At 43.0% G+C, this 19,266-nt stretch overlaps 1 protein-coding gene across 2 annotated transcripts in view; it reads left to right on the forward strand.

Moving 5' to 3' along the window:
- The window catches only part of LOC146074190 (sulfate transporter-like), a 37,894-nt gene extending 19,795 nt beyond the window's left edge, over positions 1-18,099 (forward strand). The window contains exons 2-3 of one of the 2 annotated variants that reach the window (XM_083182030.1): positions 13,273-13,866; positions 15,428-18,099. In XM_083182030.1, the coding sequence (XP_083038156.1) occupies positions 13,273-13,866; positions 15,428-17,014 (2,181 nt within the window). In that variant the 3' untranslated portion in view covers positions 17,015-18,099. Of the gene's footprint in view, positions 1-13,272; positions 13,867-15,427 lie in introns of those variants that run through there. The other variant, XR_014473376.1, reaches the window with a different exon arrangement.
- Positions 18,100-19,266: the final 1,167 nt, after the last annotated feature.

Here is a 19,266-nt window from a genome sequence, read left to right on the forward strand (position 1 = left end):
GCCTTCCAATCTCTAAAATCAGGTCTGGGAGTGTCGGATCCGTGGTGTTTACTAAACCCTACTGGTAGATCGCACACTCATTTGTCCTTGGTGCATAGAATGCTCTCTCGAATAGATAATATATTCATATCTGACACCTTGATGAATAACCTCACTTCTGTAAATATCCATGATATTATCATTTCCGACCATGCTCCAATCTCACTGGCCTTGACTCATTTGAATATGCACGACACGCACCACTTGTGGCGTTTCCCCTACTACCTAAAACACTCTGACGATTTTAAATCTTATCTGACTTACCATTGGACAAATTACGTAGATGATAATTTAGACTATTGGGACCGGCCAACTCTCTTTTGGGAAGCATCTAAGGCAGTGATGAGGGGACATATTATAAGTTTTGTATCCAGGAAGAGAAAGGAAGCTAAAATAGAATACGAGACACTACGGAAGGCCACACTGGACTCTATTCAGATACATACCACTAATCCTACGGAAGAAACCTTAGCTACATATAAACAGTCTCGTCAATTATTGGAGACATTCCTAACAACACAAGCCAATTCTTCCCTACAATATACCAAGCACAAATACTATAAATGGGTAAATAAAACAGGCAAACTTCTAGCATCGTTATCAAGACCATTCAAATCCAGGACGGTAATTGCCTCACTGAGGGACCTGTCTGATGGCACAACTGTAACCAAATCAAAACAGATATTAGAAATGTTCCATAATTATTTTAAAACTCTTTTGTCAATCACCACCACCTAACCCTGAGGATCAAAATTAATTCTTGGACGGCATAACACTCCCTAAACTGACCTCAGAGCAAAGAGAGGCCTTAGCGGGACCTATCACTATAGAAGAGATAAATGATACCATTACTGGTCTCCCCTTGGGTAAGTCGCCAGGACCAGACGGGTTCTCAGGGGAATATTATAAACTGCGGCAACCACACCTAGCATCGACACTAGTGGAATTATACAGAGATATACAGAATAACAGCACATTATCCCTGTCATTTAACAAAGCGTACATAATGCTTTTACCTAAACCAAACAAAGATCCCACATTAATGAATTCATACAGGACAATTAGTCTGCTTAACCTGGATTTCAAGTTATTGACAAAAATTATGGCTACAAGGTTTCAATCTATTCTCCCCTCACTCCTTACAGACCATCAGGTAGGATTTGTCAGAGAAAGGGATGCAATAAAGGCTATTCGCACAGCGATAGCGGCAGGGCCGGTGCAAGGCACCAGAGCGCCCCAGGCGAGTCGGGGTGGGGGCATCCCGGTGCCGGGGGGAGGTAGGGGGGTGGGTGGTACCTGTGTAAAAAAATTGCTGCCCCGGCGTCCCTGCAGTGCTGGGGCGGTCAGGGGTGTCCGTGCCGCGCCGTCATGTGTATAAAGCTGGCTGCGGCCGGCGGGGTCCCTGTAGTGAATAGCAGATAACTAGCACTTCCCGTGCCGCCGCGCGCATAGCGCTAGTTATTTGTTATTCACTACAGGGACCCCGCCGCCCGCAGCCAGCTTTATACACATGACGGCGCCGCAGGTACCCCTACGGCACGGACACCCCTGACCGCCCCAGCAATGCAGGGACGCCGGGGCAGCAATTTTTTTACACAGTTCACTGGGGGTGAGGGGCGAACTGCTGCCCTCCAGGTGCCGGCGCCCTAGGCAAATGCCTAGAGCTGCCTAGTGGTGGCGCCGGCCCTGGATAGCGGCAGTATCAGCTACAGGGAATTCACATACAAATGACAAAATGCTTCTGAGCCTAGACATAAACAGAGCCTTTGACACGGTTTTATGGCCCCGTTTGTTCAGAGTATTAGAGAAAAGAGCCTTTGATAAGGGATTCATTGATATGGTCAGGTATATTTACCAAACACCATCTGCGTCACTATTAATTAATGGAAGGGTGGGGGAGAAATTTTTCTTGGAAAGAGGAACAAGGCAGGGATGCCCGTTGTCTCCTTTGCTTTTCAACCTTTCCTTGGATCCGTTGTTGAGAAAGCTTGACAACGACCAGACATTCCAGGGCATAAAATCGGTACTTATGTATTATCTGGGCTCCCATGTTAAATGCACCTCATTTTTTCATACCCCTACTATCCAACTACGCATGGAGCTGATTTTATATAGTGTGGCGAGTGCAGCGAGCCCCGCGAGGGGACGCGGTCTCATTAGAAAAACGGGAGCCCAGATATTACATAAGTACCATAAAATCAAATACACAGGAAATAAAAATTTCAGCCTTTGCAGATGATATTTTTTTATACGTTAGTAATGCAAAGCAATCAATACCTAAGATCCTTCAGATTATCTCATCATTTAGTTTAGTATCGGGACTAAACATGAATCTAGATAAATCAGTTGCTATGGTCTTGGGAAAAACGGGGAAAATACCGGGTTGGGCTACACCGCTTCAGCTTCAATGGGCGAGAGACCACATTCCATATTTAGGGATACTACTTCCCCGTAATATACATAACCTCTATAAATTAAATATTAGTAAAGCAGTGCAGGCATTTGGTGACAATATTAAGTCGTGGGAAAGACTGCCGCTCTCCTTTTTGGGCAGAGCCAATTTATTAAAGATGGTGGCAATCCCCCGACTGTTGTACCCAATACAGTCTCTACCAATATTGCTAACAAAATCTGATACAGCACTAATTAACACTTTAATGAGACGATTCATCTGGAGGGGGGGGGGGGGGGGGGGAGAACTAGGATTGCCCTAAGAAAACTCCAACAGCCAAAATTTTATGGGGGAATAAATTTGCCAGACATTACAATTTGTAACTACGCTGCGATTTTGAGGCATTTGAGACTGGCTCCATAAAACTACAACATATACTAATACTCCTCTGGAACAGACTTTCTTAAAAGACTGTGACTTAACAAGTTTCCTCCATTTACATGACCAGGAAATTCCTGACTCCATTAAATCGAATCCCCTGCTATGGACGACTAGGAGGCTGTGGCATATATTAAGGCACAAAGCTGGCCTCAACCCATATTATTCGTTACACTGCCTTTAATAAAAAATCCGAACTTCCTGGAGGGAATGGCAGCACATCCTTTTACTTTATGGAGAGTAGCGGGTATATCCACTATATCGACGGATAGAGAATGCCCATTAACATATTCAGAATTGTCAAGTGCCCATGCAATGGTTACTCCATACCCGTTAGCGTATTTACAGATGAGGTTCTATGTTAAGCATGTAATTAATCATTTCTCAAAACTTGACGGGAACAGCACTTTTGACACGTTATTGACATATAAGGTTCCCACCAGGAAAGCTTTATCTATTCATTACAATTACCTGAGGCCTATGTTAGATAACGCAAAAATGAAGGGGGAATGTCCAGCTGGTTAAAACATTTCCCTGAATTAACAATGCCCGATCTGGAAAAGGCGTTAGTGTTTTCTAGAAAAATATTATCCTCTAGCATGTATGAAGAGTTGTTTTTAAATACATTTCACTATACATACCTCTCTCCATTGCGTCGTTTCCAAATGGGGACCATTGACAACTCTGCATGCCCACGATGTCTCCAAGCAGATGCTGATGTTTTCCACTGCCTTTGGTCTTGTCCTATTGTCCAATACTTTTGGCATTTAATACACAGATATGCAGAGGCTAAATGAATAAACTGGGTTCCATTCACACCGGAATGGGCGATTCTGGGAATATCCCCTCCTAACCAGCGTATGACCTTGCACAGCAAGAAATTGTTACTAGCTCTTAGCGCCGCAGGACGCAAGACAATTTTGCAGGGATGGCTAGATAGTACACCTCCACAAATACCATTATTATTAAGCAAATTTAACTATGTATTTAGAATGGAATGGAATGGAAACTCACTTTTTTAAAGTGAAAAAAGTTGCAGGTTTTCTGACCCTATGGGAACCTTATATTGACAGCTTACCACTTACCATTAGAAAACAATTACATGGCAATTTCAAAAAACACGACTTGGTACCTTACCCAGCTAGCAGCAAATAATCCCCCAATAAACTTGTACTGATCAGGACTTATATGGAGGTGGACACCCCAGGCTCCGGAAACAATAATTCATAATAGTGTAACGCATGTGATTTTTATTTCTGTATGATCTGACAAATAAGGTAATTTTTAAAAAAAACTCCAACTGTACTTCAAGTCATCTTTACAAAGGATGTATATGAAAGGCTTTGTAAGGTGTACCAGAAGTCTATTTCAATTGTATGTCCATTAAAGTAAATATCAGGCAAAGTAAATCCAAGGGGTAGGAGTATCAGCATCAGATCGTAAACTGTGTATTTTAGAAATTGGTACAAAGCAGGATGAGAAACACTTTATCCTTTGTTTTTTCCAACTCTGACTTAATCTTGTTTGTTTAGTCATCCCCATAAGTGAAAAGGAAGGTGTAATAAAAGAACACAGATAATGAGCAGCTAACATATGTCCTCAGAAGAATAAGCAGTTTCGCAGGAAGTATGGGTGAACACCACAACTGTTCCCCATGGAAAGTCTCTGTAGGTGTTAATAGCATAACTAAGCAGAAGAGAATTCCATGTTTCAGCAAGGCAAACAGGTTTTGAAAAAGAATGGCCATCCGTCTTCTGTATATGGCAACTGTGACTGAATACCTGCAGCCTGAGTGTGCCTGTCCAATCTGGAGGCCACAATGTAGTCCAGAGACTTTGGTCCAAAAAGATATCCCACTACAAATTAAGGGAAGGAAAATGGGTCCTTGGGACCATCAGTCAATTATAGTTTATAAATATTAAATAAGGAGATGGCATGCAGCTACAAGAGTCAAGTGGTAGATGTTTGTGGCCACTATATAATCTGTAAGGCCAATATACCAGTTCACAGAGAAAAGCTGCAGATGTTGTGTCACACAACATGCACACCAGCTCCTACTGCCTTTAGATGCTGATGGCTGGCTCACACCACAATAATACACCAGGCAAGGGGTGTGTGCAGTCTTTCTCCCCAGTCCAGCCTGCTCCTGACTACAATGTTCTTGCTCCATTGTCCATTTGTCATATAGCATATCCTCCTATTCCAGTGGCTGGTGTACAGGAGATGTGGTCAGCTTGTCAACAAAAAATAGGTCGACAGTCAGCATAGACACAAAATAGTTAAACATTTAATGTCGACCTTTTCCATGTTGAAATATTACTTGTGTCAAAATTTCGATCTAAGCCATGTCGACTGTTTTAATGTGTTGACCTTTGGCCTATTGACCAATAGTGGTCAACCTATTGACTGTTACACTTAATATAGTTGTTCCTATGACTTATGCCCAGTGTACAGGGAGGGATGGAATACAGGGTTTAGAGAATGCTAAAAGGCGTGAATGTCAGAATCGCCTCTCTGCTGGGAAGAACCATTTTGTGACGTATGCCGCAGTCATGACATGTGTGCTGATCTCATTGCAGTAGGCCACAGGCCCCTCAAGACCAGCGGTGTAGCTAGGTGTCATGGTGCCTGGAGCAAGGGCATATTTCGCGCCCCCCCCCCCCCCCCGGTAATGAATTGGGGGTGTGGCTAACATGTGTTGGCATGTTACATTTGAAAAGAAAAAACTTAAAAAAACACTGTAACGGAATCTGCTGCGCTATATAAGACACTGTAACGGAATCTGCTGCGCTATATAAGACACTGTAACGGAATCTGCTGCGCTATATAAGGCACTGTAACGGAATCTGCTGCGCTATATAAGACGCGGTAAAGGAATCTGCTGCGCTATATAAGAAACTGTAACGGAATCTGCTGTGCTATATAAGACACTGTAACGGAATCTGCTGCGCTATATAAGACACTGTAACGGAATCTGCTGCGCTATATAAGACGCTGTAACGGAATCTGCTGCGCTATATAAGACGCTGTAACGGAATCTGCTGCGCTATATAAGAAACTGTAACGGAATCTGCTGCACTATATAAGACGCTGTAACGGAATCTGCTGCACTATATAAGACGCTGTAACGTAATCTGCTGCACTATATAAGACACTGTAACTGAATCTGCTGCGCTATATAAGACACTAACGGAATCTGCTGCGCTATATAAGACGCGGTAAAGGAATCTGCTGTGTTATATAAGACACTGTAACGGAATCTGCTGCGCTATATAAGACACTGTAACGGAATCTGCTGCACTATATAAGACACTCTCTCCCCCCCACCCCCTCGGGCTCCACGAATCCACCAAAAAAAAAAAGCATATTATTAAGCTTGTTTATTGTAAGAACTTTTTTAGCTTTAATAGAAATTAAAAACACTCCACCTTCAACAACAGGATAAGGCACGGGCGTCGGGCGGCAGCCAGCAAAGCACCTTCTCCTCCTCCAGGCTACAGCCAGCGCTTGGGAAGGCTGATGAGTGACGCTGCTGTAGCCTGGGAGGGGGTCAGAGACAGGTGACTCTGGCTGCCGCTGGGAGTGACTGGGAGGGGTCTGTATAATGTGTCACTCAGTGACAGATAGTGCTGCTAGTAGTGCTACGCTGCCTGCGCTGCCCGGAAGCCGGACCGAGCAGCAGCAGCAGCAGCAGCAATTCAGTGACAGCCGGAGGACATAGCCTAGGGGTACCGCCGGTACGAGTCCGACGTGTCAGCCCGCCGCCCGGCCTCACCGCCCGTGACGCTTTGCGGCAGGGATCGGGCGAGTAGGCAGGGCAGGAGGCAGCAGGCGCCGGGATCATTTGCGGAGGGGGGGCGGGCCGGTGGCGCCAGTCAACCAATCGCCGCCCGGAGCATGAGCTCCGGTGGCTCCGCCCTCCCTACGCCTCTGCTCAAGACAGTTAGCACCCCCATCCTTGAACATGAGATTGTTTGTGTACCTGCTGTGCAATATCTAATTTCTCATCTGCACTGGTCCTAGTCATTGCTTCTGAAAGGCAAGCAAGTTCCACTTTATGTTATGTTATCCTTAGTTTTGCAGATTGATCTGTGGAAGGTTGCACTTAGGGATGTTCTGAGTGAGGTCAGGTCCTCTCCTCCTAGGTGCACACATCCCTGATTTTGGGAACCACTGGTGCATACTGATTAAACATTTGTCATTGCGTGTGGTTATGTCTACGGATGTGCACCGGACATTTTTCGTGTTTTGTGTTTTGGGTTCTGATTACCTTCAGGTTTTGGGTTTTAATGGGTTTTGCCAAAACACCCCCTAAACGTTTTGTGTTTGGATTTTTGGGTTTTGGTTTCTGAACACAGAAAGAAACCATAGTGTAGTATTGTTGAAATATGAAATGAAATGGTGCTGTTTGATCAGGTCACTCACATTTCATAAGTAAATATGCGCATATCAACAGGGTCTTTATCTCTCTTTCAATCCAACATGTTCCTCCAATTTAACGTTCCCTGGGGACTCGATAAGAAGGTATATAGTGCAACACCGTTTGTCACAATTTAAAATAACAATTTATTGGTTACACTCACATGTGATTGATAAAAACAAGGCAAAATACCCATTCAGGGTGACAGGATCCAAATACTGTGCCGCGGAGATCACGCAAACAACCCTCTGGATATCCGACCAGCGGTCCTCAGTGGGGATGCAGCTCCTTCCAATGGCCTCAGGATAGGGTCCGTTCGGTGGTGTTCACTTAGCTTAAGCGCGCTTTCGGGCAGGAATTGCCCTTCATCAGAAGCTCAATGGACACCATCGAACGGGGCCTTCTTATACCCCCTCCAATTACATAATAGACAACAGCCGCCATGATCTTGCTGCTGTACACTTCCGGGTTTCCGAAACCGGAAGTGACGTTCCGGCTTTCTATGATGGTATTTCTCCATCACTTCCAGCTTTTGGAACGCATCGTGTGTTCCTATGAGACGCAACTCCATCTTTGGGATGTATTCATTCTTCCTGACTCCTTTAAGATGCATATTTCATCCGGAACGCACCGCCATTTTTATTATGTCCATGCTCAGTCCCGATAAAGTGCAAATATGTGCAGGAATGTTTTAGCATCCATATATCCAAATATAAAATACAGAGGAAAATTACAATTAGTTACACTATAAATACATAATACAATATAAAATTACAGTCGTATAAAAATACAAAAATACAAAAAATATACAAAAGTACAGGAGGATACAAAAAAGACAAAAAGATAAAAAGATAAAAAAGACAGAGGTTGATACAATTAGCATCACCCCTGGACTGAAGGCACACTTAGCATCACCCCTGGACTAATACAGCACACATGGTAGTACCCCATGAATTATAAGGCAGACTTGGCTCACCCCAGGAATTATTTGGCAGACTTGGCTCACCCCTGGACTCATATGACACACTTAGCATCACCCCTGGACTGATATGGCACACTTAGCATCACCCCTGGACTAATACAGTACCCCATGAATTTTACAGCAGACTTGGCTCACCCCTGGACTGATATGGCACACTTAGCATCACCCCTGGACTAATACAGCACACTTGGCAGCACCCCATGAATTATACGGCAGACTTGGCTTACCCCATAAATTTGGCACCCCTGACCTGATACAGCACACATGATGGCACACATGGTATTATACGGCACAGATGGCGGAACCCCTGGACTGACACAGCACACATGGAATTATACGGCACACATAGTGACACTCCTGCAGTAAAAAGAGTTATTCTTTTAATAAAAAAATGGAAGACCCCTGGATTGATACAGAAGACATAGCAGCACCCCATAAATTATACAGCACACTTGGCTCACCCCTGGACTGATACGGCACACTTAGCATCACCCCTGGACTGTGAAGGCACACTTAGCAGCGCCCCATGAATTATACAAAAGACTTTGCAGCAACCCATGAATTATATGACACACTTGCAGAGCCGGATTAACAATGGGCCTGATGGAGCTATAGCTCCAGGCCCACTCTTCAAATAGGCTGAGAGTCAGGGCTTTCCAACGAGTCCAGCCCCGCGTCGCTAGCCCCCCGGGAACCTGAGATACCTCCAGGCAAACCTGGAACGTTTTCCCCATAGGATAACATGGGACCAGCTAATTCCGACCTCCACCCGGTTCCAACGGCTGCCAGTTCCCCCTCCGGCATCACAGAAATTCGAGGTTGATTTCAGTCGAACCCAAATCGCTGGGCCTTCAATCTGATACCTGGTCCATTTGGGTTCATTGGTTCTAGAGATATTGCAGGTAAAACTATTTTTTTTTTTCATTTCTGAAATGTCATTTCATGGCTGTTCATGTTGTTTGAGGACAGATTTCTCTGGAACCAAACTGCCCAGTTTCACGGGACAAAAATCATTGGAAGGGTACATGTAAATGGGTCAGTTGGTTCCGAAGATATAGCTGGTTGTTTAAAGGGGGGCGGGGGTGGTTTTCTCTCCCCCTCACACCAGAAAATGCAGGGACTAGGCTGGTGTAAAAGGGGCCAGTCCGAGAATGTCCCTGCATGATCCTGGGACCACATTTCCTGCATTTTCTGGTATGAAAGGGGTATTATTTCAAATAGCCAGGACATGCAGTGCTCTGAATACAGCCAGGCAGGCCCCTGCTCTCTGCCCGGCTGTTAATGGCTGTCATTTCTGCCCGGCGGCGACTGTCCCCCAGTTACCGCGAGCATGTATTCCCCCTTGGCAATGAGCATGTAATCCCACATGGCAACGAGCATGGAACCCCTGGCAATGAGCATGGAACCCCTGGCAATGAACATGGAACCCCTGGCAATGAACATGTAGGTAAGCAACACTTATATAGCATAATTTTTAATAGGCATTATTGTGTTTGGCATAATATGTAATGGAGATTATGGTGTGAGGCTTAACATGTAATGGGCATAATGGTGTACATTTTTAATGTGCGCCTTTGGCGCGCAATGCCCCTATTTATGAAGCATATTGTGCATTATTGCTCAATCTGTTTGGTATAGTGCAGGCATGTCCAAACTATGGCCCTCCAGCTGTGAAACTACAAGTCCCATCATGCATTGCCACAGTTTTGCAATTAGGGAATGCTAAAACTATGTCAAGGCATGCTGGGACATGTAGTTTCACAACAGCAGGAGGGCCACTATTTGGACATGCCTGGTATAGTGTGTATTTTGGCTCAATCCATGTGGCAAAATGTGAATTTTGCCTTAATCTGTGTGGCATAACGTGAATTTTGACTCAATCTGTGTGCCATAGTGTGAATATTTGCTCAATCGGTGTGAATTTTGTCTCATTCCATGTGGCATAATGTGTAAGAAGCAAGTACAGTATAAGGGGTTACTATTGTGTTGCATGATTTGTATAAGGGGTATATGGTGTGGTAAACTTAGGTTACCACATAAAAGGTGCTGACATATTGTCTACCAAGTTTCGGTTTTCAGTATTTTTTTTATGACTGGAGTGCCGCCTCACCCTGCAAGTATTTTAGGACATCGGCGTCCTGCGGGTGCACCTTTGGAGTGCACCCACTAATATATCTCCCTGCATTTTTCTTATGCCAGCCCCCTGCCTTTTCCAGGCACATATAATTATTTGAAAGTATTTACACAAATAGAGACACAACCATGAGCAGACCACCCAAACAGAACACTGGTCACACCCCCCCCCCCCCCCCCCCCACACACACACACACATTATTAGGTGCTGGCCGGAACCCCTATTATTGCGCATAATAGGCCCTTGATCATTTTCAGCTCCAGGCCCATTTAGACCTTAATCTGGCTCTGCACACTTGGCTCACCCCAGGAATTATGCGTCACACATGTGGGCATAACTGGCCTGATAAAGCACACATGAAATTATACGGCACAGATGGCGGCACCCCTGGACTAATACGGCACACATGGCGGCACCCATAGAATTATACGGCACACATGTGGGAACCCCTGGACTGATACAGCACACATGTGGGCACCCTTGGACAAATACAGCACACATGTGGGCACCCCTGGATGGATACAGCACACATACGGGCACCCCTGGACTGATACAGCACACATGTGGGCACCCCTGGATGGATACAGTACACATGCGGGCACCCCTGGACTGATACAGCACAAATGTGGGCACCCCTGGACAAATACAGCACACATGTGGGCACCCCTGGATGGATATAGTAAACATGCGGGCACCCTTGGACTGATACAGCACAAATGTGGGCACCCCTGGACAAATACAGCACACATGTGTGCACCCCTATATTGATACAGTACACATGTGGGCATCCCTGGACTGATGCAGCACACATGCGAGCACCCTGGGCACTGGCAGCAGTAATTTAAAAATAAATTGCTTTGATTTTTTCTTTATTAAAATAATGCAGCCCCAACTGTAGCACTAGCAGCCCCCTCTATGCATTAATCATCCCCCCTCCCCCAGCAGGTTTCCCTCTCACATCCCTCAGCAGACAGCACGGACACATCTGTGCTGTCTGAAATCACCAGCCTGTTTGAAAATGGCGCCGACCGCCAGGAACTATATATCCCCAGGTCTCGCGAGAATCTGAAGCAGGATGATGACGTTTTAGCCTAGATTTGGACTCGGAAAGATGGCGGGAACCGGTGAACTCCTCGGATCCGGCCTCGGATCAGGTAAGTTCGTGGGGTTTGGATCTCTAGGATCCGAACCTGCTCATCTCTAGTTATGTCCATGTTCATACTTTGTACTTTCTTAATATAAATACAATAACAGTCTATTTATATAATTAGCAAAGTAATTATGAGAATTAATTACTAAATTGTGAGTCAAATGTTTTAGTCTATTCCACATTATACAGGGTAAAGTGAGTGTAATGTCAATCAAAACTCTATGTTTTCTACGTGTATAGTAATTATCATGTATTCTCTTACAACAAAAATGATGAAACCGATTATTACCACAACATCATATTGACCACTAAAAATGTTACTGTAGGGTTAAAACAAAGATCTTTTACAATGACACAAGTGGAAGAGTACTTATGTTTTCCTAATCATATTGCACATCCATAGTCTTGTTTTGGAAATGTGATATGCTTCCCATAAACGGTGATATGCTTCCCATAAATGGTGATATGCTTCCCTGAAAAAAATGCAAGGTAACAAGTAGACCAGCTCCCAATCATGATGTCATCTAATTACTGTATATATATATTCAGCCTTTCCTCCATTGATGTTAGTAAATGAATTGTGGATAGATGCAGAAGCTGACAGGACATAAAATGCTATGATGGCTCAGGTAGGCTATTTATGTTTTTTTGTTGAGTGATTTAAATGGCTTGTAACCATTAGTAAACATTAGCTAGAGCAAGCATTCCCAACCACGGTCCTCAAGCCACACCAACAGTGCAGGTTTAGTGATATCCAGGCTTCAGCACAGATGGTTTAATCAGAATCCCTCAGATACTAATTAAGTCACCTGTGCTCAAGCCTGGATATCACTAAAATCTGCACTGTTGGTGTGCCTTGAGGACCGTGGTTGGGAATGCCTGAGCTAGAGGAACACATCCTACTGATTTGAACAGTCTGAAAAATAATCCTTATGGCATATAAATAGAATAGAATGTACTGCTTACTCTATTTTTATTTATAAAATTTAGATTGTGGGGTTATAAATTAACCATTTGGGTTAATAACCATTTAATAGTTTTGCCATAGCACAACTACAAGGAATATAACCTCATTATGTAATCAGTGTTGAATATTGTATTTGGGAATATTTGCTTCTTATACATCCCCCTGCCACAGCACCCGAGATTTACAATATACACACTTTCCCTTTATATACCTCTTTTTCTACACGTGATGGATCTCTCAAAGAGACATGCTTTTCAACTGTAGAACAAATTACCAGTTTGTTGTATAGAAGAATAAAAATAATGTCAGCATTATTTACTTTCTTCAACTCATGATCATTTTGGGCTATATAAGATGCTAATCGCACAAGTTCCAGAATGTAGGGAAGAAAACAATCAGATACTTTTCTATGATGATACTTGGTTTAATGGAATGTGGAAGTTCCTTTCAACATTTTTTTTGAGGGGGGGTGTTGGAAATGGAAATGAGAAGAGGGAAACAAGGAAACTTACACATGCGTTGCTCTATGTATATGATGTATATGATGGTGAGCTCAGGGAAGATGACAGGTTTGCTATAAATAAGAACCTAGGTGGTCATTGACTAAGCAGCAGCACTTGAATAGATTTCTGTGAATGTTTTTTATAATGAAAGTCGCTATCATTGTGGTTGTCCTGTAGGGATGACTTCATGCTCATGAGTTCTTACCTCTCCATTCAGAGCATTTTCATGTCATGTTTTTCTTTGTAGTTTACGGATCCTGAGTGTTCTATCTGGAATGAGTTTTCTAACCAAAGTGAGCCCTCACCATCCCTGCCTTATAATTCTGTGGAACTGGAAGAACAAATCAAGCCAGTACTCAATGCCAAACATGTAATATGGGAGAAAACAACAACATGCTGTACCAGCAGCCCAAGAAAGCTTGCCAGATTTTGCTTTGATCTCTTCCCAGTGTTGACTTGGCTTCCTCAATACAAGATTAAAGACTACCTTCTAGGTGACATTGTATCTGGGATCATAGTTGGCATTGTGACTATTCCTCAGGCAATAGCTTACTCACTCTTAGCAAGTCAAGACCCAATTTATGGCCTATACACCAACTTCTTCTGCTGCATCATCTACTTCTTCATGGCATCCTCTCGCCATACCTGTGTTGGTACATTTGGGGTGCTGTGTCTCATGGTAGGAGAGTCTGTGAACAAGCATTTAAAAGCCGCAGGTTTCACTGAATATGGTGATGAAGTATTAAACTCAACACTAACTACTAATGGTACTGTGTGCGGTAGAAGCTGCTATGCAATTACACTGGCCACATCATTAACTTTCATGACTGGCATTTACCAGGTAATTCTTTGAGTCCTAATGTGTGTCCCTCTGACACTATAATATGTAACTTGTATTGACTGGACTAATCCATAGTTTGTTTATACCATTAAACAGAGAGAGAGAGAGAGAGAGAGAGAGAGAGAGTTTATTTACTAACATAGGAGTTCAATGTTAGTATGGGATGGGAGGCCAGTGAGTAGAATGTTGCAGTAGTCTAGCTGTGAGATGACCAATGAGGGAATAATAAGTTGGGATCAGAACACAACAATCTTGTGATGTTTAGTGGGACCCAACAGGATTGAGCTAGAGAGTGAACGTAGGTTGCAAAAGGAGAGGTATGAAACAAGAGTGTCACCCATGCAGGGGAGTTGGCCAACATGAAAGATGATGGTTTTGTCAACAGTGAGGGTGATATTGGGCGGTGGAGAATTGGTTTTGTCCATATTGAGCTTCAGAAAGTACTTTGACATCCAGGAGGACATGGTAGAGAGGCAGCATGAAACCTGTATGGGGACAGAGGGTGGAGGTCAGGAGAGTAGAAGTATAGTTGCATATCATCAGCATAGAGGTAGTATTGAAGGCCAAAGAAGCTTATGAGGAAATATAGGGAAGGGATGTGAAGGAAAAAGAGAAGGGGGCCTAGGACAGAACTTGTGAAACGCCGACAGGGAGGATGGAAGGAGGTGGGGTGGAGCCATGGGCAGTGATGAGGTAACAGGTAAACCAGGACAGAACAGTGCTAGAAAGGCCAAGGGTGTGGAGAAGGAGAGAATAATTCACAGTGTCAAAGGCAGCAGAAAGGTCCAGTAGGATAAGCAGAGAGATGTGACACCTGGATTGGCTAAAAGAAGGTCATTGCTAACTTTGACCAGAGAAGTTTCAGTGGAGTTAAATCTAATAATATAGTGTATGATTTGTTTCTATTGAGACACAGGAATAAATATATTTTCTCAAAATAATTTTTCTTAAGATAGGGGGCCGGATGCACTAAGATCCACAGCTCATCTCTGGCCGCAAATCGCTGGCTACCGTATAGATAATTATCTCATATGCTCTCACATATGCAATAATTATTGCAAAGGACAGCCCTTGCATTAAGAGCTGTGCTTTGCATTGTCCCAGCTATGTGCAGCAGCTCCCCAGCGGCTCCCCCTCCCTCCCTTACCCTGTCGGATGCTGCTGCTGCAGAACAGGCTTTCTTCCTCCTCCCTGCACATGGAAAAGGATTTACAGTACAGGGAGGAGGAGGTCACTGATCCATGTAGTACAGCACTGGGCTGCCCGGACAAAGATGAGGGGGGGGGGTCGGAGGGGGTCCATGCGGGGCTGGGTGGGTCACGTTAAGAAGCCCATAGGCCTCTATGGGATATCGCCAGCTTTTGCTGGTGATACACCTCACAGCGAAAACCTGGAATGCGTTATTTCTGCATATCAAAATGCGGTAAAAACCCGATAACAGGGTTTTTAATGCATTTTTCACTTAGTGCATCCCGCCCAATATCCTGTATAGACATACTGTAAATATAAATCATGTGTGTTTTAACAATATATTGTAAGTTTTTATATATTTGTTTTCCAGATCCTTATGGGAATATTCCGCTTAGGTTTTATTTCTGTGTATTTATCGGAACCCTTGTTGAGCGGTTTTGTTACTGGGTCTTCAATCACCATCATAACGTCTCAGATGAAATACCTTCTAGGTTTGAAGATCCCTCGCCATGATGGAGCAGGCTCCCTGATTACTACTTGGATTGATATTTTCAGGAATTTACAAAGCACTAATATATGTGATTTAATAACCAGTGCCATCTCAATAGCTTTCATGGTACCAGTCAAAATTATTAATGACAAATTCAAAAGTAAGTTGAAAGTTCCTATTCCAGTAGAACTTTTTGTTATCATTATTGGCACATTGGCTTCCCATTACTATAACTTTAATGGCAAATATAAATCATCAATTTGTGGGTCAATTCCTACTGGATTTATGGCCCCAAAAGCACCAGAGTGGAAAATGATACCCAGTATCGCATCTGATGCATTCCCAATTGCAATAATTGGGTTTGCAATGACAGTTTCTCTTGGTGAGATATTTGCCAAAAAGCACGGGTACACAGTCAGTACCAGTCAGGAGATGATCGCTATTGGCATGTGCAACCTGATACCTTCTTTCTTTTACTCTTTCGCAAGTTGTGCTGCTCTTGCCAAAACTATGCTTAAGGAGTCCACAGGGGCCCATACTCAGGTTAATGGACTTGTATCCTCACTGTTATTGTTGGTAGTACTTCTTGCGCTTTCCCACCTTTTCTACTCACTTCAAATTAGTATTTTGGGAGTAATCACAATAGTTAGCCTTAAGGGTGCACTAATGAAATTTTCAGATACCCCAAAAATGTGGCGGATTAGCAGAATTGACACATTGGTTTGGTGGGTCAGCATGTTAGGTTCTGCTTTGATCTCAACTGAGATTGGACTCTTGGTTGGTGTTTGCTTCTCTATGCTCTGTGTCATCTTTCGCACACAGAGGCCAAGGGCCACTCTTTTAGGTAATGTCAGTGGGACAGAGATTTATGAAGACCAATTCAAATACAGAGAGTTAGATATTATACCCAATGTTAAAATATATCGGTTTAATGGTTTTCTTTACTATGCTAACAAAAATTATTTCATAGCAAGTCTGCATAGCAAAACAGGGGTTAACCCATCAATAGTGGCAACTCTACAGGAAAAGGCCAAAAAAGAAGAGGTTACACTTGGACAAACCAATCACAGGTTTATATCAAAGCTAAATGCTATTAAAACAGTATGTAAACATCTTGATACGGCCTTGCCAGCACTCAATTTCCACTCCTTAATCATTGATTGTGGAGCTATGCAATTTGTGGATAGTGTAGGCCTCAGTGTACTCAAAGAGGTCCGTAATGACTATGAAGAGATTGGTGTGTGTGTGTTTCTTGCCAACTGCAATCCCTCTGTTCGCCATCTACTCCACAATGGAGATTTTTTTAGCGCCACAAGCAGCAGTGCTGGTGAGCATGCATTTCACAGTGTCCATGATGCTGTCATGTTTGCTGAGAGGAAGTTCCGAAATAAAATGAAGTTGACTAGTATAAATTACATTGATTCTATGCCAACAGCAGATAACAAGGACATTGAAGATGTACAATAAAATATGTCTTGGTATCAAACTAGAAATGCAGACTGATGAAAATTCACAAACTACTGACCATTACATATGAACAGGAATACAGTTTACAATTAAATGATTTACAATAAATGTAATCAACTAATTATTGTTATTATTATAGTAAAGGTTGAACACCGATTTTCATGTACTTGATGGCCCCGACCTCCGTTAAACCGAACACATCATGTCAGGGATGTGCAGTGAGGTAAATGTCCAACGATTCCATGGCTAATATCACAGCCAGATTTATTCCTAATATATGAGCCCAAAGTTTCATGTGGGCATTATACAATACACAGGAGCAGCAGTACATACTGATGGAAATTTGGGGAGTTTTGATAAGATATATGCAGAAAAGGTAGTCAGGTGAGGCACTGACTCACCTGCCATAGACTGTTAACTCCAGAGTTTTGACTATAAAAATGATTAGAATCATACAAATAAGACATTTTTAACATATTCTTTGTATTTTCCATATCATTTATATATTCAAAACTCCAGCATATACGTGAGAACACCAGGAAAGGTTCTGCCTCATCTGATGTATGTCTCTACATCAGGTGCCAAGTGAATGAAACAGAATAATTTGGATGTGTGATCGATGTAAAAGGGTCTGTGGGAGGGCTTAGATGAGCAGCTGGAGGGCGTAGATTGGCATTAGAATGGTGTTTGGCTGCTGGAGCAGAGGCGCGCTGTGGGGGCTTGGACACCCTGCAGGGGGACCAATGGCGGGGGAGAGAAAATCATGCGCTGCGGGGGCTCCCTGCATGCAGATGATACCACTGATAATCCTGCAAAATCAGTCATTCGGCTCAGTGCTGGAACCGATGGTGCCGGAAAATTGGTGTTCAATCAGTATTATTATTGAACCCTTTTTATACAGCACAACATATTTCATTGGGCTTTACAATTGAATTAAAAATATTTCCATCTGATAAATAATGTACTGTAATCATTTCTTTTTCAGCAAACCTTTTGCAAGTTCTGTAATCAAAAACAATAATGTACAAATTAAGTTTTCTTGTCAGTAACATTAACCTACAGCAATAACAATTTAAAATTGTGATTTACTGTATATAACCTTCATGCAAAAAACAACTGTGAAAACACTTATGTAAAAAAAAATTAAACGATATCTATGCAATATCACATTTCAATTTTTTTTTAAATACATTTATTTAAAGGTACTGAAAAGTTGATACTGGTGAGCTTCTTTAGAGCGCACTTCTATACTTTATGGGTGACATGTAATAGGATGAGATTTTTCGACTTCTGAGATTTGTAGTAAAAAAAATGGCCACATTTTCACGATTGCACATGTAATAGGATGTGAATTGCGGTAAAAATTGCACCTTTTGCCGTCAAAATCTCCCCTTTTGACCTGTCGATTTTTGTCACACTTCAATTCACATTCAGATGTTTTCCCATTATAAAGTATACAACACGCAAATGTAATAGGGTGCGATTTTTGGTAAACGTTACAAAAAATAGCAAAACAAAGAGACCATGACCCTTATTAAGAGCTGATTGCAGTACCCAAAATGGGCAAAACCATGTGCACTGCAGGTGGAGCATATGTAACATGTGCAGAGAAAGTTAAATTTGGGTGGGGTGTGTTGAAACTGAAATCTAAATTGCAGTGTAAAAATAATGCAGCCAGTATTTACCCTGCATAGAAACAAAATAACTCACACAAATCTAACTCTCTCTATACATATAAAATCTGCCCCACCTGCATTTTCACATGGTTTTGCCAATTTTGAGAACAAATTTGTACTGCAATCAGATCTGAATAAGGGCCCAAGTTCAGTCTGGCGAGTTTGACAGAACCATGCACAGATCAGTGAGATCTGTGCATTGTTCTGTCCAAAAAGATGTGCTAAATAGAAAACTTTATAAAAAAACGTCGTGGGGTCCCCTCTCCTGAGCATAACCAGCCCCGGGCTCATTGAACCCATCCCAGTTTCAAAAATACAGGGGACAAAATGTGTAGGGGTCCCTCATACTTAAGAAATCAGCACCAGGCTCTTTGACCGATCCTGGTTCCAAAAATATGGGGGACCAAAAAAACTGGGGGTCCCCCATATTTTGGAACCAGCACCGGGCTCCAACAGCCAGTGGTGTCATGCCACAGCCAGGTGACACTTTTTATGTAAGGTTCCCCGGCCGTACCATGACCACCGTGGCTGGTCAGCCCTGGAAAGGGGAGATGGGACATAACTCCAGAATGGCTG

This window comes from Crinia signifera, chromosome 4, assembly GCF_055691185.1.
Source record: "Crinia signifera chromosome 4, ASM5569118v1, whole genome shotgun sequence".
Classification (NCBI taxonomy): Eukaryota; Metazoa; Chordata; class Amphibia; order Anura; family Myobatrachidae; genus Crinia; species Crinia signifera.